The sequence below is a fragment of the Ornithorhynchus anatinus genome, chromosome 2 (genome assembly GCF_004115215.2).
Source record: "Ornithorhynchus anatinus isolate Pmale09 chromosome 2, mOrnAna1.pri.v4, whole genome shotgun sequence".
Lineage (NCBI taxonomy): Eukaryota > Metazoa > Chordata > Mammalia > Monotremata > Ornithorhynchidae > Ornithorhynchus > Ornithorhynchus anatinus.
Window position 1 is genome coordinate 161,360,098 of NC_041729.1, and position 23,351 is coordinate 161,383,448.

Here is a 23,351-nt window from a genome sequence, read left to right on the forward strand (position 1 = left end):
ATTGCGTTCTCCCAAGTGCTTAGTTCAGTTCACTGCACAGAGTAAGTGACCGTAGGCTCGCTGGGGGCAGGGAATCTGTTTACTGCTTTATTGATTCTCCCCAGCGCTTAGTACAGTGCTCTGCACACATCAAGCACTCAATAAATCCGATTAAATGAACGAATGAATAAAGACCACTGATTGACCGATCCCCTTCTCACGCATCCCCTGTTGGACAGCCCATTCCCAGTTGATCCATCAGTGGTATTTACTGAGCGCTTACTGTGTGCCCAGCACTGTGCTAAGCGCTTGGGTCTGTATAATGCAACAGAATGGGTCAACCAGGTCCCTGCCCTAAAGCAGCTTACAATTCGTGGGGGATAGAGAGAGTCAAATGACTCTCAAATAATAATACAAATAAATGGAATAGAAACCACAGCGAGGGGAAACGGCAGAGTACGAGGACCCGGACATCTAGACTGGAAGCTCGTTGTGGGCAGGGAACGTGTCTGCCCACTCTGTTGGCTGTTCCTCTCCCAAGTGCCTTAGCACAGTGCTCCGCACATAGTATGCACCCATCGATGATGACAAATGCTGTGGGGTTTGGGGTGGGGTGGGTTTCAAAGAGCTTAGGGAGAAGAGACCCAAGTGCCTAGGCAACGCAGACAGAATAGGAAGCATCATGGCCTAGTGGTTAGAGCCTGGGAGTCAGAAGGACCTGGGTTCTAATCCCAGCTGCGCCTCATACCTGCTGAGTGACCTTGGGAAAGTGTGCCTCAGTCCACTCGTCTGCAAAATGGGCATTCAACCCCCATTCTACATAGACCCTGAGCCCTATGTGGGACCCAATTATCTCGTATCTATCCCAGCGCTTAGTAAAGTGCTCGGCACCCAGTAAGCGCTTAACAAATACTATGATTGCTATTATTATTATTTCGGTGCGGCTTAGTGGATGGAGCACGGCCCTGGGAGTCAGGAGGACCTGGGGTCTGATCTTGGCTCTGCCACTCACCTGCTGGGTGACCTAGGGCAAGTCGCTTTACTTCTCTGGGCCTCAGTTACCTCATCAGTAAAATGGGGATTAAACGTAAAACGTGGGACAGGGACTGTGTCCAACTTGATTAACCTGTATCCACCCCAGCGCTTAGAATGTTATTATTATGGTATTTGTTAAGCGCTTATTATGTTCCAGGCATTGTACTAAGCTCTGGGGTAGATACAAACAAATTGGGTTGGACACAGTCCCTTGTCCCAGGTGGGGCTCACAGTCTCAATCCCCATTTTCCAGATGAGGGAACGGAGGCCCACAGAAGTGAAGTAATAATAATAATAATGATAATGTTGGTATTTGTTAAGCGCTTACTATGTGCACAGCACTGTTCTAAACGCTGGGGTAGATACAGGGGTAATGAGGTTGTCCCACGTGAGGCTCACAGTCTTCATCCCCATTTTCCAGATGAGGTAACTGAGGCACCGAGAAGTGAAGTGACTCGCCCACAGTCACCCAGCTGACGAGTGGCGGAGCTGAAATTCGAACCCGTGGCCTCAGACTCCCAATCCCGGGCTCTTTCCACTGAGCCACGCTGCTTCTGGAGTGACTCTGAAGTGATTTCTGAAGTGACTCGCCCAAGGTCACACAGCAGACAAATGGCGCAACCGGGATTAGAACCCAGGACCTTCTGATTCCCAGACTCGGGCTCTATCCAGTAGGCCACGTTGCTTCTCTAACACAGTAAGAACAGCGTAAGAACTAGTCATACCAGTAAGAACACGGTAAGAACGCGGTAGGTGCTTAACAAGTCCCCTCGTTGCTATTATTACCTCATCCGAAGGTCGCCGGCGAAGGCAGTTGGGTTCGAAGTTGTTGATCCGGAGGACCTGGATGGCTCTCTTGATGCTGAGGTGGTGCAGCACGCTAACCACTTTCAAGGACAGCAGGTCATCCTGCAGGGAGACGCGGGGCGAGGAGACGGGGGGACACGGAGGTCGCGCGGGCCCGACTCCCCCGTCTCCCGGAGGCCGGGGCCAGGGATGGGAGCCTCCCCGGAAAGCCACCCGCAAGCCCTCTCCGGGGAGGGTGTCTACCGACTCCGTTACACTGTGTTCTCCCAAGCGCTTAGCACAGTGCTCTGCACACCGTAAGTGCTCAACGGCTTGAGAGCTCACCTCCTCCAAGAAGCCTTCCCAGACTGAGCTACCCCTTTTCTCTCTGTTCCCTCTGCTCCCTCCTCCTTCCCCCCTTCACCTCCCCTCAGCTAAGCCCCCTTTCCCTCTGCTCCTCCCCTCAGCACTGTGCTCATTCGGATAGGTTTTTTATTACCCTATTTATTTTGTTAATGAGGTGTCCATCCCCTCGATTCTATTTATCGTGATGAGGTTGTCTTGTTTTTGTCAGTCCGTTTCCCCCGTTTAGACCGTGAGCCCGGCGTTGGGCAGGGATTGTCTCTATCTGTTGCCCAACGGTCCATTCCAAGCGCTCAGGACAGTGCTCTGCACCTAGTAAGGCTCAATAGATACTACTGAATGAATGAATGAATGAATGAACGGGCAGCACTGCCTAGTGGATAGAACCCGGGCCTGGGAGTCAGCAGGTCATGGGTTCCAATCCCGGCTCAGCCACTTGTCTGCGGTGTGACCTTGGGTAAGTCACTTCGCTTCTCTGGGCCTCAGTGACCTCATCTGTAAAAGGGGGATCGACACCGTGAGCCCCCCGTGGGACGTGGATGGGGTCCAACCTCATTATCTTGTATCTGCCCCAGTGGTAGGTACAGTTCCTGGCAGATAGTAAGCGCTTAACAAATACCAGCATTAGAGAAGCGGCGTGGCTTAATGGAAAGAGCACAGGCTTGGGAGACAGAAGAAGAGGGTTCTAAACCCAGCTCGGCCACTTGCCTGCTCTGTGACCTTGGGCAAGCCCCTTAACGTCTCTGTGCCTCAGTTACCTCATCTGTAAAATGGGGATGAAAACTGTGAGCCCCATGTGTCAACCTCGTTACTCTGTATCTACCCAGGGTTTAGAACAGTGCTTGGAACATAGAAAACACAACAAAAATTATTATCATTAATAATGATTAATATTAATTAAATAATAATAAGTACCATCAAAGGACTGATTTGAATGCAAACTCAGGTAGTGCCAGGAGTATGAGAGGGAGGAAATATTACCTCCGGTGTTTCCAAAAACCAGTCCATCAGTTTGACTGAGCTCACTAAGTTCCATTGATTGACACCATGTCAGAATATAGGCACATTACCTGCCCACGTCGAGCTTAAAGTAGTAGGCAGGGAATGTGTCTGTTATACTGTACTCTCCCAAGTGCTTAGTACAGCGCTCTGCACACAATAAGCACTCAATAAATTCCCTGCATTCATGCATTCGATTTTATTTATTATCTTTTATTTTATTTATTGAGCAGTTACTGTGTGCAGAGCGCTGTATTAAGCACTTGGGAAAGTGCAATTCAGTAATAGAGATAGAGACAATCCCTGCCCACAACAAGCTCACAGTCTAGAGGAGGGGAGACAGACATTAATACAAGTAAACAGACATCAATATAAATAAATAAAATAGATATATTCATAAGTGCTTTGGGGTGGGGGCGGGGGGAAGGACAAAGGGAGCGAGTCAGAGTGACCGCTGAAGGGAGCGGGAGATGAGGAAAAGTGGGGCTCAGTCTGGGAAGGCCTCCTGGAGGAGGTGAGCTTTCAGTAGGGCTTTGGAGAGGGGAAGAGAGTTAGTTTACGCTGCAAATGAAAGCGGGGAATGGCGGGTACTTACCAGGGTCAGGTAATGGAGCACCCGCCCATCCACTCTCGCTTCATCGAACTGCGTCTTGTACTGAGGTAGTCCGATGTCATCCAGCCACCCTAAACACGCACACATGCCCAAAAGACACCTGTCAGGATGCACAGGCCCCGGAGCCGGAGGGCCTAGGTTCTAATCCCGACTCCGCCACTAGGACCTTGGACTCTGGGCAAGTCATTTGGCTTCCCTGGGCCTCAGTTTCCTCAGCTGTAAAATGGGGATTCATGACCTCTTGGGCTGTGAGCTCCATGTGGGACAGAAGTAGCCTGCCTAATGGTTAGAGCACAGGCCTGGGAGTTGGAAGGACCTGGGTTCTAATCCCAGCTCCGCCACTTGTCTGCTGTGAGACCTTGGGCAGGTCACCTAATGTCTCTGTGCCTCAGTTACCTCGTCTCTTAAATGCTGATTAAGACTGTGAGCCTCAGGTGGGACAGGGACTGTATCCAATCAGATTAGCTTGTGTCTACCCCAGCGGCTCATTATAGTGCCTGGCACATAGTAAGCACTTAACAAATATTTTAAAAGAAAAAGGGGACTGTGTCCAACCTAAGTTTTATCTACTCCAGTTCTTAGTATAGTGCATGGCACATTAAACTAAAAATTTTGTGCATAAAAAATACCACAATAATTATTATTGCGATTATTAGGCCCCAGAAAGCCCAACCGGCAACTCCGGTTTAAAGAATGAGTTTCCGTTTGCTTAGAATGGGAAAAGGAAGCTCCGGGGGAGTGAAAGTCCTTACGGGTGACCCAGTTGAAGTCGAGCTTCCCATGATTGTTTTCCTCTTCAGAGCCCAGGGCTTGCAGGGCGAGCTGGAGCTTCTTGCGATGAAGCGCGTGCTTGATGCCGAGTTCCTGAGGGGAAGCGCAAAGAGGCACCGTGCGGGGCCCCGTCCCGGGCACGACCCCGCAAGCCCATCGCCCTCCAAAGGAGGCCGAAGCCTCGGACGCCAAACCCAGGCCGGGTCCTCCCTCGGGCGGAACGGGGGAACCTCACTGACTGGCGGGACCTTGGGGACCCAGACCCTGGGAAGGACCGGTCCAGTCGGGCCTGGGTGGGGAACCCAGGGTGGGGACGGCGAGACGGCCACACGCCACTTCCTCTTTCTAGGGATTTGACGCATCAGCCGGGGCCGGAGGGAGGAGAGCGGACCAGGGTCGTGGGGGGTCAGACCGATCTCCGACTGAGACCGGACTCGAGAGTAGGAGGTCAGGAGAGTCGAAGAATTCTCACAAGAGGCTCAGTTAGTGGTTTCTCTTTTCGCCTTTTCTCCTTTCCCCCTCCTTCCCCCTACCTTTCTGGCAGAGTGGTCTGAAGCCGGGTCAGGGGGCGGAGAAGGGAGAGAGAGAGAGAGAAGAGGAGGAGGAGAAGGGAGACGGAGAAAGATTGAAGAGGGGGGAAGAAAGGGAGAGTGAGGAACACTGAAAGCCAGCAGGGAGGAAGGGGAGAGTGAAGAAGGTTGAAAGGGAGCAAAGGGGAAGGGGAGAGTGAGGAAGGCTGAAAGGGACGGGGGAGAGGAAGGGGAAAGTGAGGAAGGTTGCAGGGGAGCGGGGAGGAAGGGGTGAGGTGGGGAGGAAAGAGTGAGGTGGGGAGGAAAGAGTAGAGTTAGGAGGCCAGACCTCACCTTTTCCAGATCCTGCTGAGAAGCCTGCAGAAGGGTCTGCCCAGACACGATCCAGTGCCTGCCTGAGTTCATGTAGGAGCCCAGGCCCTGATCCAGGAGCCAGCTACACACCTGCTCCTTGGTCCACTTGGCAAACGGCATGTCCAGGTCACTGGCGGAGGGGACAAGGATATTCAAGAAACAGCCCCCAAAACCACCAGGGGCCTTTGGAAGACTTCCAAACTCTCTCTTGAACCCTTAAAAAAAGTTTCTGTCCCCTCCGCTCCACCGAGACTGAGCTCTCCCAATGACCTCCTCCCTCCCAAATCTAACAGACTCTGTTCTGATCCTCTTCCACCACACAGCTAGTACCTTTTTTTTTAAAAAAAGGTATCTGTTAAGCTCTGTGCCAAGCACTGTTCTTAAGCACTGGGGTAAGTACAAGTTGATCAGGTTGGACACAGTCCCTTTCCCACATGGGGCTCGCAGCCTTACTCTCCATTTTACAGATGAGGCAACTGAGGCCCAGAGAAGTGAAATGACTTGCTGAGGTCACACAGCAGACAAGGGAAGGAGCTGAGAATAGAACCCGGGTCCATCTGACTCCCAGGCCTGTGCTCTAACCACTAGACCACACTGCTTCGACCCAGGGGGATCTACACCTTTCTCTCAGAAACACTACTTAAACTTGGCTTTCCTGACAGTTAGGCTCTCCTCCCGCCTCTCCGGTCAATCCTTCCCTATTTCTTTCGCTGGCTTTCTCTGCCTTCTGAAATCACGTCTCCGGGAGACCTTTCCGGCTTAATTTCTCAACAGCCCAGTTTGTATCCCCACAGGTGAAGAAGCAGCGTGGCCTAATGGAAAGAGCACAGGCCTGGGAGTCAGAGGACTTGGGTTCTAATCCTGGCTCTGCCACTCATCTGCTATGTGATCTTAACACGGGTCACTTCACTTCTCTGGGCCTCAGTTCCCTCGTCTGTAAAATGGGGTTTAAGACTGTGGCCCCATGTGGGACAGGCTCTGTGTCCAACCTGATTAACTTGTATCTACCCCAGTCCTTAGCAGGATGCTTGGCACAGAGTAAATGCTTAGCAAGCAATAATAATAAGTGCCATGATTATTATTATTATTAATAATAATAATAATGTTGGTATTTGTTAAGCGCTTACTATGTGCCGAGCACTGTTCTAAGCGCTGGGGTAGACACAGGGGAATCAGGATGTCCCACGTGGGGCTCACAGTCTTAATCCCCATTTTACAGATGAGGTAACTGAGGCACAGAGAAGTTAAGTGACTTGCCCACAGTCACACAGCTGACAAGTGGCGGAGCTGGGATTCAAACTCATAACCTCTGACTCCAAAGCCCGTGCTCTTTCCACTGAGCCACGCTGCTTCCAATAGCCACGCTGCTATTACCCTAGTGGCAGTACAGTGAGCACTTAACAAATACCATTAAGAAAAAATAACCCAAAAACCTGCCACTCCAGCACCACCAGTGCTATTACCTATTACTTAAGCACCCCTACGATATGTACTTTATTTCTGTGCCTGCTAATTCTATTATATAGGACTCTTCAAAGCGCTTAGTACAGTGCTCTGCACACAGTAAGCACTCACTAAATACCATCGATTGATTGACTGATAAGCTGCCTGAGGGAGAGGGACACCTCTGCTCCCTCTGCCCACCCCTTCACCTCTCCACAGCTAAACCCTCTTCTCCCCCCTTTCCCTCTGCTCCTCCCCCTCTGCCGTCCCATCCCCTCAGCACTGTACTCGTCCGCTCACCTGTCTATATCTTCATTACCCTATTTATTTTGTTAATGAGATGTACATCACCCTGATTCTATTTATTTGCTATTGTTTTAATGAGATGTTCTTCCCCTCGATTCTATTTATTGCCATTGTTCTTGTCTGTCCGTCTCCCCCGATTAGACCCTGAGCGCGTCAAAGGGCTGTCTCTGTTACCGATTTGTACATTCCAAGCGCTTAGTACAGTGCTCTGCACATAGTAAGCACTCAATAAATACTATTAAAAGAATGAATGTGTCCTGCTTACGGTGTGTTCTTCTCCCTCTCTAGACTGTCAGATCACTGGGGGCAGGGAATGTGTCTGTTCTGTTGTTATACTGGACTCTCTCAAGCGCTTAGTTCAGTGCTCAGCACATGGTAAGTGCTCAATAAATATGACTGACTGCTCTAAGCACACAGTACAGTGTTCCACCAACAGCAGGAGCGCCATAAATATCACCGACTAATGGACCGACGGGACGGACAGATGGGGGAGTTTTCACGTGACCCCCACCCACGGGGCTAATCCCTGATGGTCTCACTTGTTGGACTGTCCGAGGTCTCGAGACCAGCCCAGCCGGGGTCCCGCCGTGGCCCGCGTCCCTCCTCTCTTGAATTCGGGTTCGGACATGTCCTCCGGGTTGAAGGTGGTGGACTGACTCCTCCTAAGTCTGGAAAAAGAAAAAACACAAAGCCAGGTGGGCCTTCCGACCGGTGGGAGGGCACAGAAAACAGTTGACGTTTGACTGAGAGTTCCTAGAGGGCAGGGAAATTGGATTTTGTTCTCTTCTCTCAATCGATCCATCAATCAATTGTATTTATTGAGCACTTACTATGTGCAGGGGGGAATTCAGCAGAATTAGCAGCCATGTTTCCTGTCCGAAACGAGCTTCCGGTCTAGGGTGTGCTTGGGACTCAGAAAGTGCTCAGCACATACTATGGATGGATGACTTAACTGATAATTTTGGAGCTCCCTCTCTTTTCTCCCATGTCACTAATCTGCTTGTATATGTATATATATTTTATATATATATATATATATATATATATATATATATATAAATATGTACACAGAACAGTGCCCAGCACTTCGAACAGTGCTTGGCACATAGTAAGTGCTTAACAAATACCATCATCATCATATACATTTATGTTATACATTTTATTTATACACTTACCATATAGACATTTAGTATTTGTTAAGCATTTATTATGTGTCAGGTACTAGACTAAGCACTGGGGAGATATAAGCTAATAAGGTTGGACACAGTCCCTGTCTCACATGGGGCTCATAGTCTTAATCCCCCTTTTACAGATGAGGTAACTGAGGCCCAGAGGAGTGAAGTGACTTGCCCAAGGCAAAATCAGGATTAGAATCCATCCATTCTTATGGGGAAGCAGACTGAGTGAAAATTATAATCTGAGCCACTGCATTTGCATCCTCATTCTCTGACTCTTCTAGGCCATTCCTACTGTGAGCCTCATGTGGAACAGGTACAGTGTCTGGCCTGATTATCTTGTATCTACTCCAGTGCTTAGTACAGTGCTTGGCAAAAAGCAGAATGGTCCAGTGGGAAGCAGTGAGGCTTAGTTGAGAGAGCACAGGTCTGTAAGTCAGATGACCTGGGTTCTAATTCTGGCTCCGCCACTTGTCTCCAGGGTGACTTTGAGCAATTCATTTCCCTTCTCATATGTCTCAGTTCCCGCAGCTACAAAATGGGGATTCCATCCCTGTTCTCCCACCACTCAGACGGTGAGCCCCACGTGGGACCAGATGATCTCGTATCTACCCCAGTGGTTGGCGGAGAGTAAACGCTTAACAAATACCACAATTATTATTAAGTAACTGAAAATTACCACTATTATTAGGTTCCACGTAATAATAATAATGGTAAGCACATTGTGGGCAGGGAATGTGTCTGTTTACTGTTATATTGTACCCTTCCAAGCGCTTAGTACAACGATAATAATACCGCCACCACCAGCAAGGAAGCATACTGAAAACGGCACCTCAGCATGGCCTAGTGGATAGAGCCTGGGCTTGGGAGTCAGAAGGTCATGGGTTAATTATGGTATTTGCTAAGCGCTTACTATGTGCAGAGCACTGTTCTAAGCGCTGGGGTAGGTACAGGGTCATCAGATTGTGCCACGGGGCTCACATTTTTTAATCCCCATTTTTACAGATGAGGTAACTGAGGCCCAGAGAAGAGAAGTGACTCTCCCAGGTCACACGGCAGACAAGTGGCGGAGTCGGGATTAGAACCCACGACCTCTGACTCCCGAGGCCGGGCTCTTTGCACCGATCCACGCCGCTTCTCTGATCCCAGCTCCGCCTCTCGTCTGCTGTGTGACCTGGGAAAGTCACTTCGCTTCTCAGGGCCTCAGTGACCTCATCTGAAAAATGGGGATGGAGACGGTGAGCCCCACGAGACAGGGACTGTATCCAACCTCCTAAACCTGAATCTACCCCCGAGCTTATTACAGTGCCCGGCACGTAGTAGGTGCGTAACAACTACCACTTCACCCTCCCCGGCTCGATTTTAAAATGCCCGAGGCGTCGAGGGCGAAAACGTCCCCCTGCTAGCCCGGCCCCGCGAGGGATGCCCGCTTCGTCGTCCCGCGTACCTCCCGAAGAGCTTCCTGATGCCTCTGGGCTTCTTCCGGGAGTCTGGAGACGGGGGTGCCAGCTGGAAGGGGGAACTGCCGCCCGCTCCTCCCTTGGCCCGGGGGGCCAGGCCGGCCAGGTCCAGGTGCTCCGAGGGCTCCTTTTCTGTCTCGGCTATTCAGAGAACAAAGCGGAGTGAGCCTTAGAGCCCCCGGCGGGATGGGCTGGTGGGGGGCGACGCTCTTTCCCGCTCCCTCCCAGTCCACCCCCAGCTGGCCCCTGACGTGCGTTTGAGGAGGGGGCCTCGGCGGGGAGGCGAGGACCGGTCCTCCTGGTCCGTCCGGATGGGCCGTGGTGGCGGAGCGTCAGTCCGGCCTGGGTTTTCCCTCCCCCGGGGGGAGCGACGCTGGCCTGGGGCCGTCTCTCTGCCCCCCCAAAACTGTTCACACGGGCCGGTCGGCGGTGAGCCGGCGGGAGGCGCTCCACCACACCTGACTGAGCAGGCCTCACGCCATTCGACCCCTGGCCCACGTCCTACTCTGGCCCGGAACGCCCTCCTTCCTCACATCCGCCAAACTCGCTTTCTTCCCCCCTTCAAAGCCCTCCTGAGAGCTCACCTCCTCCAGGAGGCCTTCCCAGACTGAGCCCCCCTTCTCTTCCACTCCTCCTCCCCTCCCCATCGCCCCGACTCCCCTTCCCCGCCCCACAGCACTGGTGTATATTTGTACTGATTATTCTATTTATTTTATTAATGATGTGTACATATCTGTAATTCTATCTATTTTGATGCTATTGATGCCTGACTACTTGTTTTGTTGTCTGTCTCCCCCTTCAAGACTGTGAGCCCGTTGTTGGGTAGGGATTGTCTCTATCTGTTGCCAGATTTTACTTGCCAAGCGCTTAGTATAGAGCTCTGCACAGGGTAAGCGCTCAATAAATACGATCGAACGAATAAGTGAATGAACGCTACCTTTCCCTGGAGCCTGGGGGCTCGCCAAATACCCTCTGGGTGGCTCCCCACTGACTCTGCGGGATCTCTACTGCTCCATCAAGAGTCTCTACTGATTCTTCACCAACCCTGGGGGTTCTCCATCACTCCCTGGGGGCTCTCCATTGACCCCAGGAGGTCTCCCCCACTCTCTGAGGACTCTTTGCCGCTTCCTGGGGGCTCTCCACCACTCTCTGGGAGATCTCCACAGTTCCTTGGGGGCTCTCCGCCCCCTCCCCCAGGGTCACCGGCCACCCCAGGACCATAATGGCTACTGTCCCCAGCCCGACACCTCTCCTCAGGAGAGAGAGATGTAACCGGGCCCCAGCTTCCGCCCTCATGATACGTCAGAGCCCCGACCCAAGAGAGGAGGGGCAGGGAGCCATCCCTCTCCCAAGTGCTTCATACAGTGCTCTGCCCAGCGTGAGTGCTCAGTAAATACCACCCATCGACTGCCTGACTGTGGGGCCCGGACCCTGCTGGTCTCAAGACCGCAGACGATCTACGAAGGGAGGCAATCTGAAGTGGGTCAGCGGGGATGCCACCCATCCCGGCCCGGGCGGGCGCGGAAGCCAGAGAGCCCCATCCGCCGGCTGCCCGTCCGCCTGTCCGTCAATCTCCAGCTGCCGCCTTCATCCTCCACCCCTCTGCCCCTTCCCAAGGAAGAGGGCAAGGGGGGCATCCGCTCTGGCCAAGGGGGCACCAGACACATTCCGGTCAGCCTGCCTCCCCTCCTCCTCTGCCCGTATCAAAGCTGCAATGGAATCAGGTGGCACAGGCCCCCGGTCCAGCTGCTGAAACGTCCAGCCGGTCATCCCCGACCCGTCCGTGGCCCTTACATTTGACAGGAGGCAATGTGAGGCCCAAGAGCCTTTCTTGACCAGGTCCTCATTTCCCCTATTCTCCTTGCACTTGGATTTATACCTTTTTTCTCCTTCCACCCTCAGCTCCTACAGCATTTACATCCGTAACCCGCATATTACTTTCACACCCGTCTCCCCACCTCGACTGTAAGCTCCTTGTGGGCGGGAAACGTGTCTACCAAATCGGTTACAAGCATCTGGTAGAGTGCTCTGCGCTCAACACACACTATCGACTGATTGATTAATCCATCAAGGATTTGCACCAGAGGCAGAGCGGCGGTCCCTGCGGGCCAGGATCGTGACTGTGAGCCCGCTGTTGGGCAGGGATTGTCTCTATCTGTTGCCGAATTGGACTTTCCAAGCGCTTAGTAGGGTGCTCTGCACACAGACAGCGTTCAATAAATACGACTGAATGAAATGACTGCTCGGTCCACTGTCCTCTCGCGAGAGCTCAGTACCCTGAGGCGCTGAATACATGGTCTTGTTGCGGATGCTGACCACGAAGAAGCCAGGATGATGAAGATATTGGACTCCCCTTCCCTGCTCTATCTTCCCTTCCCTAAGTGAACCGAATCTGCCTCTTTTCTGGCTACTCAGAAGGGCTCCAGAAGCCAACTTGTTAAGGAGACTGTTTCTCCTTTGATATTAACTGCTTTAGACTTCTCCCCATCTCCCTCATCACTACTGCCAGAGTTGCCTGAGTCGGGGCCATTCCGGCTGTGGCAAGAGCAGGAGACTGGGAGGTGAGAGACCCGAGTTCTAATCTCAGTTCTGTCACTGACCTTTCTTTTTAAATGGCATTTGTTAAGGGCCTACTCTGTGCCAAGCACTGTTCTGAGCACTGGGGTAGAGAGAAGCAGCGTGGTTCAGTGGAAAGAGCACGGGTTTGGGAGTCAGAGATCATGGGTTCTAATCCCGACTCTGTCACTTGTCTGCTGTGTGACCATGGGCAAGTCACTTAACTTCTCTGTGCCTCAGTTACCTCATCTGTAAAATGGGTATTAAGACTGTGAGTCCCACATGGGACAACCTGATTACCTTGTATCAACCCCAGTGCTTAGAACACTGCTTTGCACATAGTAAGTGCTTAACAAATATCATAATTATTATTATTATTATCTCAGTGCTTAGAACAGTGCTTGGCACATAGTAAGCGCTTAACAAAAACCACCATTTTTATTATTATCATTATACAAGTTAATCACGTTAGACACAGTCCCTGTCCCACATGGCATTCACACTTTTAGTCCTCATTTTACAGATTAGGAAAATGAGGCCCAGAAAAGTTAAGTGACTTGCCCAAGGTCACACAACAGATATGTGGTGGAGGCTGGATTAGAACCCAGGCCCTTGCTCTATACACTAAGCCACATGGCTTCCCTACAAGATAGGTTAGACACAGTCCCTATTCCACACAAGTCTCACAGTCTAAACATGAGGGAGAACAGGTACTGAATAACCATTGTGCCGATGAGGCTCAGAGAAGTGATGCAACTTGCCCAAGGTCACAGAGCAGACAAGTAGTGGATCCAGGATTATTATTAATATTAATAATAATTGTGGTATTTATTAAACGCTTACTATTTGCCAGGCCCTGTACTGAGGGCTGGGATGGATACAAGCAAATCGGGTTGGACACAGTCCCTCTCCCACATGGGGTTCACCGTCTTAATCCCCATTTTACAGATGAGATAACTAAGGCACAAAGAATAATAATAATAATAATTATGGTATTTGTTAAGCGCTTATTATGTGCCAAGCTCTGTTCTAAGCAATCGGGTTGTCCCATGTGGGGCTCACAGTCTCAATCCCCATTTTACAGATGAGGTAACTGAGGCACAGAGAAGTGAAGTGATTTGAAGGAGAACTCACCTCCTCCAGGAGGCCTTCCCAGACCGAGTCCCCCCCTTTCCCTCTGCTCCCCCTTCCCCTCCCCTCAGCACTGAGCTCATTTGTATATATTATTTATTACCCTATTTATTTTGTTAATGAGGTGCACATCTCCTTGGTTCTATCCACTAGGCCATGCTGTTTCTCACATGGGAGCATCTAATGTGAGGCAGTTGTACCCACCACAGATAGAATTTTGTTAATGAAATGTACATCGCCTTGATTCTATTTAGTTGCCATTGTTTTTACGAGATGTTCTTCCCCTTGACTCTATTTATTGCCTTTGTCCTTGTCTGTCCGTCTCCCCCGATTAGACTGTAAGCCCGTCAAACGGCAGGGACTGTCACTATCTGTTGCCGACTTGTTCATTCCAAGCGCTTAGTACAGTGCTCTGCACATAGTAAGCGCTCAATAAATACTATTGAATGAATGAATATTTATCTTGATGATGTCTTGTTTTTGTTTTGTTCTGTTTTGTTTTGCTGTCTGTCTCCCCCATTTAGACAGTGAGCCCGTCACTGTCTCTATCTATTGCCGCACTGTACATTCCAAGCACTTACTACAGTGCTCTGCACATAGTAAGCGCTCAATTAACACTATTGAATGAATGAATGGACTTGCCCAAGGTCACTCAGCAGACAGGTGGCGGAGCTGGGATTAGAACTCAAGACCTCTGACTCCCAAGCCCGGGCTCTTGCCACTAGGCCATGCTGCTCCTCGTGACTGGCCCAGCAGACCCGTGGCAGGGTCAGAATTAGAACTCAGGTCCTCCGACTCCCAGGCCCATGCACTTTCCACTAGGTCACGCTGCTTCCGAACAGCAATACTGCAACACTGGAGGACTGGAAGAGGTGGAAGGGGAGGAGGAAGAGGAGCTGCTTTCGGGGAACAAAGCCCTAAGATGGCGGTGCAGGGTTGCTCCAAGTGAACCGAGGAGAGCCAACGCCTCAGGGAGGCCTTCCCGCCTCCAACGAGAAGAGACGGATGAGGGAATCCACCCCCGGAGGAGATGCCGGGATGCCGATGCCGATGATGATGACTGTGGTATTTGTTAAATTCTTACTGTGTGCCAGGAACTGTTCTAAGTTTTGGGGTAGACGCAAGGTGATCCGGTTGGACACAGTCCCTGTCCCACGTGGGGCTCACAGTCTTCATCCCCATTTTACAGGTGAGGGATCTGAGGTCCAGAGAATAAATAAATAATGTTGGTAGTTAAGTGCTTACTATGTGCAGAGCACTGTTCTAAGCGCTGGGGTCATCGGGTTGTTCCACGTGAGGCTCACAATCTCAATCCCCATTTTCCAGATGAGGTAACTGAGGCCCAGAGAAGTGAAGTGACTCACCCACAGTCCCACAGCTGACAAGTGGCAGAGCTGGGATTCGAACCTATGACCTCAGACTCCCAAGTCCGTGCTCTTTCCATTCATTCGTTCAATAGTATTTATTGAGCGCTTACTATGTGCAGAGCACGGTACTAAGCGCCTGGAATGTACAAATCGGTAACAGAGACAGTCCCTGCCCTTTGATGGGCTTAAAGTCTAATCAGGGGAGATGGAAGGACAAGAACAATAGCAATAAATAGAATCAAGGGGAAGAACATCTCATTCAAAACGCTGCTGAAGTGACTTGCCCAGGTCCCACAGTGGACGAGTTGCGGAGCCAGGATAAGAACCCCGGTCCTTCTGATTCCCTGGCCCGGGCTCTAGGCCTTAGGCCGGGCTGCTTCATGAGGTAGAACGGAGAGAGGGAGGGAGGGTAGGAGGGAGTGCAGGCAGATCTGCCATGGAAGCCAACCGGGCCTGAGAGGAACCACAGTTTTCTGGCGAGTGGAGAGCGCTCGTGAACGGAGACAGATGGCACGCTATCTGACAAGGGCGTATAAACACTCGCCACGGTGCCGGGAAGCGGTTCTAATCCCAGCTCTGCCACTTGTCTGCTGCGTGACCTCGGACAAGTCATTTCATTTCTCCGTGTCTTAGTTCCCTCATCTGTAAAAGGAGGGTTAAGACCTTGAGCCCCAGGCGGAACAGTGACCAACCTGATTAGCTTGTATCCACCCCAGCGCTTAGTACGGAGCCTGGCACATAGTAAGCGCTTAACAAATATCACAATTCTCAATTATCATTAGTATTCCAATGCCTGCTGTTGGGAGGACAGGGTGACAGAGAGTGTGGATGACTCAGTGCAAACAAGGAAAAGCCACTAGGTACTCTCATAAGCATAATGATAGTGCTATTTGTTAAAAATTTACTATGCGGTAAGGCCTGGGGTTGGTACAATGTAATCATCTCAGACAAGCCTTCTCCCTCTTGGGCCTCACAGTTTAAAAGGAAGGAGGAACAAGTATTTAATTCCCATTTTACAAATGAGGAAGTTGAGGCACAGAGCAACAAAGCGACTGGGCTAATGTCTCCCAGCAGGCAAATGGCTGGTCTGGGTTTCGAATCCAGGTCCCTCCCCACCCCATCCTCTGCTCCTCCCCCTCTCCCCTTTCCCTTCCCTCAACACTGTGCTCATTTGTATATATTATTTATTACCCTATTTATTTTGTTAATGAGGTGTCCATCCCCTTGATTCTATTTATCGTGATTAAGTTGTCTTGTTTTTGTCCGTCTGTCTCCCCTGATTAGACTGTAAATCCGTCAATGGGCAGGGATTGTCTCTATCTGTTGTCCAATTGAATATTCCAAGGGCTTAGTACAGTGCTCTGCACATAGTAAGCGCTCAATAAATACTACTGAATGAATGAACGAACGAACGAACGAATGAATGAATGAATGAATGAATGACTCCCAGGCCCGTGCTCTTTCCACTAGGCCCGGATTAGGGATGTGCCCTGGGCTTATTTATTTACTTCAGTGCAGTCAACGTTGACAGCCTGCCTAGTTCCCTTTCTTAGCTGCAGCATGGTGCATTGGGAAGAGCTTGGGTCTCGGAGAAGCAGCTTGGCCTAGTGGATAGAGCACGGGCCTGGGTTCTAATTCCGCTTCCGCCGCGTGTCAGTTGTGTGATTTTGGCAAGCCACTTCACTTCTCTGGGCCTCAGTTACCTCGTCTGTAAAGTGGAGATTAAGACTGGGAGCTCAGAGACTCTGTGTTCAACCTACTTAGCATAATAATAATAATGATGGTTTTTGTTAAGCGCTATGTGCCAAGCACTGTTCTAAGTGCTGGGGTAGATACAAGGTAACCAGCTTGTCCCACATGGGGCTCACAGTCTTCATCCCCATTTTCCAGATGCGGTAAATGAGGCACAGAGAAGTGAAGTGACTTGCCCAAGTTCACACAGCAGACAATTGGCAGAGACAGGATTAGAACCCACAACCTCTGACTCCCAAACCTGGGCTCTTGCCAGGAGGTATCTAGTGGAAAGACCACGGGCCTACGAGTCAGAGGACCTGGATTCTAAACCTGCTCTGCCACTTACCCGCTGGGTGACCTTGGGCAAGTCACTTCACTTCTCTGTGCCTCAGTTTCTTCATCTCACAAGTGCCACTCCCTCCACCTGCGCCTCGGACCCCATTCCCTCTCATCTTATTAAAACCATCGCCCCTGCCCTCCTCCCTTCCTTAACTTCTATTTTTAACCACTCAATCTCCAAGGGCTCCTTCCTCTCTGCCTTCAAACATGCCCACAGTCTCCCCCATCCTAAAAAAACCCGCTCTCGACCCCACTTCCCCCTCCAGTTATCGTCCTATCTCCCTACTACCCTTCCTTTCCAAAATCCTAGAACGAGTCGTCTACAATCGCTGCTTAGAATTCCTTAACTCCCATTCTCTCCCAGACCCCCTCCGATCTGGCTTCCGTGCCCTCCACTCTACCGAGACTGCTCTCTCTAAGGTCACCCGTGACCTCCTTCTTGCCAAATCCAATGGCTCCTACTCCATTCTGATCCTCCTTGACCTCTCTGCTGCCTTTGACACTGTCGACCATCCCCTCCTCCTCCACACCTTGGCTTCAAGGACTCCGTCCTCTCCCGGTCTCCTCTTATCTCTCTGGCCGGTCATTCTCGGTCTCCTCCGTGGGTGCCTCCTCCCCCTCCCATCCTTTAACTGTTGGAGTTCCTCGAGGGTCAGTTCTCGGCCCTCTTCTGTTCTCCATCTACATTCACTCCCTCGCTGAACTCATTCGCTCTCACGGCTTTGACTACAATTTCTACGCAGATGACACACAGATCTACATCTCCGCCCCTGTCCTCTCCCCCTCCCTTCGGGCTCGCATCTCCTCCCGCCTCCGGGACGTCTCCACCTGGATGTCGGCCCGCCACCTAAAACTCAACGTGAGCGAGACTGAGCTCCTCATCTTCCCTCCCAAGCCCGGTCCTCTCCCAGACTTCCCTATCACAGTGGATGGCACGACCATCCTTCCCGTCTCTCGGGCCCGTGATCTCGGTGTCGTCCTTGACTCGTCTCTCTCGTTCACCCCACGCATCCTATCCGTTACCGAGACCTGCCGGTTTCACCTTTACGATATCGCCAAGATCCACCCTCTCCTCTCCACCCAAACGGCTACCTTACTGCTACGGGTTCTCGTTATATCCTGGCTAGACTATTGTGTCAGCCTGCTCTCTGACCTCCCTTCCTCCTCTCTCGCCCCGCTCCGGTCTATTCTTCACTCCGCTGTCCGGCTCATCTTCCCGCAGAAACGCTCTGGGCATGTCACTCCCCTTCGTAAACAACTCCAGTGGTTGCCTATCGACCTCCGCTCCAAACAAAAACTCCTCACTCTAGGCTTCGAGGCTCTCCGTCACCTTGCCCCTTCCTACCTCTCCTCCCTTCTCTCTTTCTACCGCCCACCCCGCACGCTCCGCTCCTCCGCCGCCCACCTCCTCACCGTCCCTCGGTCTCGCCCATCCCGCCGTCGACCCCCGGGCCGCGTCCTCCCGCGGTCCCGGAACGCCCTCCCTTCTCACCTCCGCCAAACCGATTCTCTTTCCCTCTTCAAAACCCTACTTAAAACTCACCTCCTCCGAGAGGCCTTCCCAGACGGAGCTCCTCTTCTCCCTCTACTCCCTCTACCGCCCCCCCCTTCACCTCTCCGCAGCTTAACCCTCTTTTCCCTCCATTTCCCTCTGCTCCTCCCCCTCTCCCTTCCCATCCCCTCGGCACTGTACTCGTCCGCTCAACTGTATATATTTTCATTATCCCTATTTATTTTGCTAATGAAATGTACATCGCCTCGATTCTATTTAGTTGCCATTGTTTTTACGAGATGTTCTTCCCCTCGACTCTATTTATTGCCATCGTTCTCGTCTGTCCGTCTCCCCCGATTAGACCGTAGGCCCGTCAAACGGCAGGGACTGTCTCTATCTGTTGCCGACTTGTTCATTCCAAGCGCTTAGTACAGCGCTCTGCACATAGTAAGCGCTCAATAAATACTATTGAATGAATGAATGAATGAATAAAATGGGGATTCTATAGCTGTTTTCTCTCCAACTTACAGACTGTGAGCTTTGTAAAATAGGGATTAACTGTGAGCCTCACGTGGGACAACCTGATTACCCTGTATCTACCCCAGCGCTTAGAACAGTGCTCTGCACATAGTAAGCGCTCAATAAATACTATTGAATGAATGAATGGTGACTGTACCTGACCTGATTGGTATAGATCTTAACACAGTCCCGTGCTTAACGTAATAAACATTCAACAACTAACACAATTATTGCTACTGAGGTGGCAGGGAGGCTCAGATGCGGAATCATTTCAAAGCTGGAAACTGCAGGAAGAGGGAGATGGTGGGTTGAGTCATTCACTCATTCATTCAGTCGTTTTTATTGAGCTCTTACTGTGTGCAGAGCACTGTGCTAAGTACTTGGGAGAGCACTATACAAAAATAAACCGTCACATTCCCTGCCCACAGCAAGGTTAGAGTCTAGAGGAGGGGAGACCGAAATGCAAATAAATATAAGCGTGGGAGGGGGCTCGTCCTAGTTGAAAAGGCTAGGAGTTGAGAGACACGGGTTCTAATCCCAGCTCGGCCACCGGCCAGCTGCGTGAGCCTGGGTAAGTCACTCAACCTCTCTGGGCCTACGTGTCACCATGTGCAGGATGAGGATGAAAATAATGATAATAATAATGTTATTTGTTAAGCGCTTACTATGTGCAGAGCACTGTTCTAAGCGCTGGGGTAGATACAGGGTAATCAGGTTGTCCCACGTGAGGCTCACAGTCTTCATCCCCATTTTACAGATGAGGTAACTGAGGCACAGAGAAGTGAAGTGACTTGCCCACAGTCACACAGCTGAGAAGAGGCAGAGCCGGGATTCGAACCCATGACCTCTGACTCCCAAGCCCAAGCTCTTTCCACTGAGCCATGCTGCTTCTACCCTCTCTTCCTCCCTTAGAATGTGAGTCCTACATGGGATAGGGACTGTGCCTCAGCTGACAGTATCTGCCCCAGTTCCTAGCTTAGTGCTTGACATCTAGTGAGCACTTAATAAATAATACTAGCATTATTATTACTATTTAGATTATCGTTATTATTCTTTGGGCTGGTAAGTTTCCGTGCTTGAAGCAGGGGAAAGAGTGTTGGTTCACTGACCTGGAATTCTCCCCTGATTCCGCACTAAATCATTCAGGCCAAAGCCCTTCCCATTTCAAAGCCCTCCTAAAATTCCCCCTCCTCCAGGAAGCCTTCCCAGACTGAGCCCCATATCCGAAAACACATCGTGAGGAGCGGCATGGCCTAGTGGCAAGAGCCCGGACTTGGGAGCCAGAAGTCGTGGGTTCTAATCCTGACTCTGCCACTTGTCGGCTGGATGACCTTGGGCAAGTCACTTCACTGTACAGAAGCAGCGTGGCTCGGTGGAAAGAGCCCGGACTTGGGAGTCAGAGGTCATGGGTTCGAATCCCAGCTCTGCCTCTTCTCAGCTGTGTGACTGTGGGCAAGTCACTTCACTTCTCTGTGTCCCAGTTACCCCATCTGGAAAATGGAGATGAAGATTGTGAGCCTCACGCGGGACAACCTGATTACCCTTTAATTACCCCAGCGCTTAGAACAGTGCTCTGCACATAGTAAGCGCTTAACAAATACCAACACTATTATTATTATTCTCTGTGCCTCATTTACCTAATCTGTAAAATGGGGGTTGAGACTGTGAGCCCTACGTGGGACAATCCGATGACCTTGTATTTGTCCCAGCACTTAGAACAGTGCTTGGCACATAGTAAGCGCTTAACAGATACCATCATCATCATTATCAACCCAACAGCCTCCCACAGCAGCCTCGTGTCAGACCTCTGGCCTGTAAGCTCTTTTTCTCTCTTCTGACCAGTGCTTTGGGGCCCAGCAGGCGCTCGGTAAGCTCCCCCCGGGCCCGGCGGCCCCGGTGCCGGGAAATCCGGTCTTCCAAGACGCCCCCAGGAGGAGGCTCATTAGTAGCGGTTATAACGGAGCGGCCCCCGTCGGCTTGAAAGCGGTGAGCGCGGGTTAAAACGGGCGCTGAGTTTAGTAGGAACGAGCGCCTTTCTGCGGGGTCCCGCCTGGGGGCCGCTGCCAGCCGTCTCCGCCCCCGGGGGGCCGGGCCGGGCCAGCCTGGGGGGGCGCATGCTCAGGGCGGGGCGCCGGCGCAGGCTGGCATGCAGCGGTACCATACCTAAGGTGGGTGCGCTCGCACTTCGGCTGCGATCTTCAGATTTCCCAACAACGTACAAATCGCACACGGCACAACGCCAGAGAGCGCGGGGAATGACAAAATAAAACACAGATCAAAACTTCTCCCGGCCGAACGGGCGCCCCGCAGACACACACACACACACACTCGCGCGTACAAGAGGCGTGCACACACGGACACACACATGCACACACCAGGTGGGAAGAAAGGCATCACGGACGCACGCATACCGGCAACCTCGATGTAACACACGCTGGTCTCATTAAGATGTTCAATGAGGTTATTACTCTTGCCACGACAAGTAGGCGTGAAATGGATGAAAAAGCGGGAAAATGGGCTACAGAGAGGCGTGAAATGGACCAAAAGTGGGAAATTGGGCCACAAAACAGGCCAAGAGGCTTTTCTGGATGGGCTCAGCCTGAAAGGATATTATCTCAAATTTAAAGCACACAGAGGGACCGGAGGGCTTAGTGGATTCTGGTCTGTCGGAGCCTGCGCCCGGGCGGAATCCAGGCGGGTGCCCTGTCAAATGGATAACGGCCCCCGTCCCTACTCACCGACTGGCTTCCCTCAACTATTCACACCCAATTCCCGAACCCTCCCGGTACCTAAATGCTGCTTTCGAGACCGACTCGTTTACATTTAAGGACAGATGAGGTAAACAACCGTACACGACCAACATAGAGGGTAGACGGGGGAGTGAAGTGGGAGGGATAAGTCCACACCTGAGGGTGTGGGGGATGTCAGGACGGGGCAGGAAGTGTCAGGAGAGGGCGGTGTGTTGGGATAATAATAATAATAATGATGGTATTTGTTAAGTGCTTACTGTGTGCCAAGCACTGTTCTAAGCTGGGGTAGATACAAGGTAATGAGGTTGTCCCACATGGGGCTCACAGTCTTCATCCCCATTTTACAGATGAGGTAACTGAGGCACAGAGAAGTTATGTGGCTTGTCCAAGGTCACACAGCAGACGAGTTGTGGAGTCGGGATTAGCACCCACGTCCTCTGACTCCCAAGCCCGGGCTCTTTCCACTAAGCCATGCTGCTTCTGGGATGGGGCAGCGTGTTGGGAGAGGGAGGGTGTGTCGATATTGGAGGGGGTTGTTGGGAAGGGGTTGGTGTCAGGAGAGGGCGAGTGCGTCAGGGGGTTTTGGGGATGGGATGGGGGGTGTCGGGAGAGGACAGGTGTGTTGGGAAAGGGGCTGCGGGGGGGATGTCGGGGTGCCTGTTCTCCCCCCATCCCCATGAGCACCCTGTTATCCTGGCTCCACCCGGTGGGCCGGGAAGACCCGGGCGGAAAGCAGCTGGCGAGGGGGCAAAGGGAGGGGAATGGGGGTTCGGCGGGAGCTGGAGCCACGGAGACCCACCCAGGTTTGGAGCGCTGGCCGTCCTCTTGTTGCTTCTGATCTTGAAAAAGCCCCGGCCGAAGGAGGATCTGGCTTTCCGCGGGCCGAAGGGGTTGTCGTCCAAGGAGCAGCCGGGTCCCGACGCCTTGGGCGGGAGCGTGCTGGACGGGCCCGGCTCCCCGGGGGCTGAACTCTGGGGGGACACAACCCCGACAGCCGTTATCCCGACGTTCACGGCGATCCGACGGGCAAGCGTATTTACTGTGTGCAGAGCACTGTATTAAGCTTTTGTGAGAGTGCAATTTAACAATAAACAGACACATTCTCTGCCCACGACGAACTTACGGTCTAGGAGGGAAGACAGACACGGGCAGGGATGGTCTCTATTTGTCACTGAATTGTACTTCCCAAGCGCTAAGTAAAGTGGTCCGCACACAATGAGTGCTCAATAAATACGACTCAATTAATATAAACAAATTGCGGATATGCACTTAAGTGCCGGTTCGGTGGGATGAATAAAGGGAGCGGTCAGGGTGAAGCAGAAGGGAGCGGGAGAAGCGGAAAGTGGCGGGGGCTTTGTCGGGGAAGGCCTCTTGGAGGAGATGGGCCTTCAATAAGGCTTTGAGGGTGGGGAGGGGAATTGTTGGATTTGAGGAGGGAGGGTGTTCCTGGCCAGAGGCAGGACGTGGGTGAGAAGTCGGCGGTGAGAAAGACAAGATGGAGGTACAGTGAGACGGTTGGCATTAGAGAAGCGAACTGTTTGGGCTGGGTTATAGTAGGAAAGTGGGGAGGGGAGGTAGGAGGAGGCAAGGGGATTGAATGCTTTAAAGCCAGTGGTGGAGGGTTTCTGCTTGATGCCGAGGTGGATGGG

General features: G+C 51.8%; 1 protein-coding gene across 8 annotated transcripts in view; it reads right to left on the reverse strand.

Moving 5' to 3' along the window:
* The window catches only part of PPFIBP1 (PPFIA binding protein 1), a 185,568-nt gene that overhangs the window by 13,753 nt on the left and 148,464 nt on the right, over positions 1 to 23,351 (reverse strand). For 4 of the 8 annotated variants that reach the window (XM_029057996.2, XM_029057994.2, XM_029057998.2 and 1 more), the window contains 8 exons: positions 22,502 to 22,673; positions 21,116 to 21,148; positions 9,802 to 9,955; positions 7,719 to 7,847; positions 5,410 to 5,560; positions 4,528 to 4,639; positions 3,758 to 3,846; positions 1,801 to 1,923 (listed from right to left, as the gene is read on the reverse strand). In XM_029057996.2, coding sequence (XP_028913829.1) covers positions 1,801 to 1,923; positions 3,758 to 3,846; positions 4,528 to 4,639; positions 5,410 to 5,560; positions 7,719 to 7,847; positions 9,802 to 9,955; positions 21,116 to 21,148; positions 22,502 to 22,673 — 963 coding nt within the window. The remainder of the gene's footprint in view (positions 1 to 1,800; positions 1,924 to 3,757; positions 3,847 to 4,527; positions 4,640 to 5,409; positions 5,561 to 7,718; positions 7,848 to 9,801; positions 9,956 to 21,115; positions 21,149 to 22,501; positions 22,674 to 23,351) is intronic. The other 4 variants (XM_029057999.2, XM_029057995.2, XM_029058001.2 and 1 more) reach the window with 1 other exon arrangement.